The sequence below is a fragment of the Corvus brachyrhynchos genome, unplaced genomic scaffold (genome assembly GCF_000691975.1).
Source record: "Corvus brachyrhynchos isolate BGI_N302 unplaced genomic scaffold, ASM69197v1 scaffold94, whole genome shotgun sequence".
In the NCBI taxonomy this organism is placed as follows: Eukaryota; Metazoa; Chordata; class Aves; order Passeriformes; family Corvidae; genus Corvus; species Corvus brachyrhynchos.
Window position 1 is genome coordinate 10,185,428 of NW_008238330.1, and position 618 is coordinate 10,186,045.

The 618-nt window shown below is 52.4% G+C and overlaps 1 protein-coding gene across 1 annotated transcript in view; it reads right to left on the reverse strand.

The window, feature by feature from the left end:
* Positions 1 to 314: 314 nt before the first annotated feature.
* The window catches only part of SLC25A38 (solute carrier family 25 member 38), a 13,355-nt gene continuing 13,051 nt past the window's right edge, over positions 315 to 618 (reverse strand). Inside the window, exon 7 of the mRNA XM_017734517.1 lies at positions 315 to 562. Within this exon, the coding sequence (XP_017590006.1) occupies positions 509 to 562 (54 nt within the window). The 3' untranslated portion in view covers positions 315 to 508. The remainder of the gene's footprint in view (positions 563 to 618) is intronic.

Consider the following 618-nt stretch of genomic DNA (forward strand, 5'->3'; position numbering starts at 1 on the left):
TCGGAAAGACATTTGTGGGAATTGTAGGATTTGCGGGATTACGAATACAGAGGAGGGCAACAGAGCTGGTGAAGGGTCTGGAGTGTAAGTTCTATGAGGAGCGGCTGAGGGAGCTGGGGGTGTTTGGCCTGGAAAGAGGAGGCTCGGGGCGGCCCTTATGGCTCTCTGCAACTGCCTGGAAGGAGGGGGTAGCCAGGTGGGGGTCGGCACCTTCTCCCAGGAAACCAGCAACAGGACAAGAGGACACAGCCTCAACTTACACCAGGGGAGGTTTAGGTTGGACATCAGGCGGAATTTCTTCCCAGAAGGGGTGATTAGACATTGGAATGGGCTGCCCAGGGAGGTGGTGGAGTCGCTGTCCTGGGAGGTGTTTAAGGAAAGACTGGACGATGCACTCAGTGTCGCGGTCCGGTTGACAGGGTGGTGTTTGGTGATGGCTTGGACTCCACGATCTCATTGGTCTTTTCCAAGCGAACTGATTCTGTGGTTCCGTCACTCTGGGGCTGCTTCAGAGCATCCTGTGGTTTGTGCTCCAAGCAACATCAAGGCTGGTTTTGAGGTCCTGAAGCAAAAAGAAAGCAAATATTTATTTTAAACATTTTACAATTCCATTTTCCT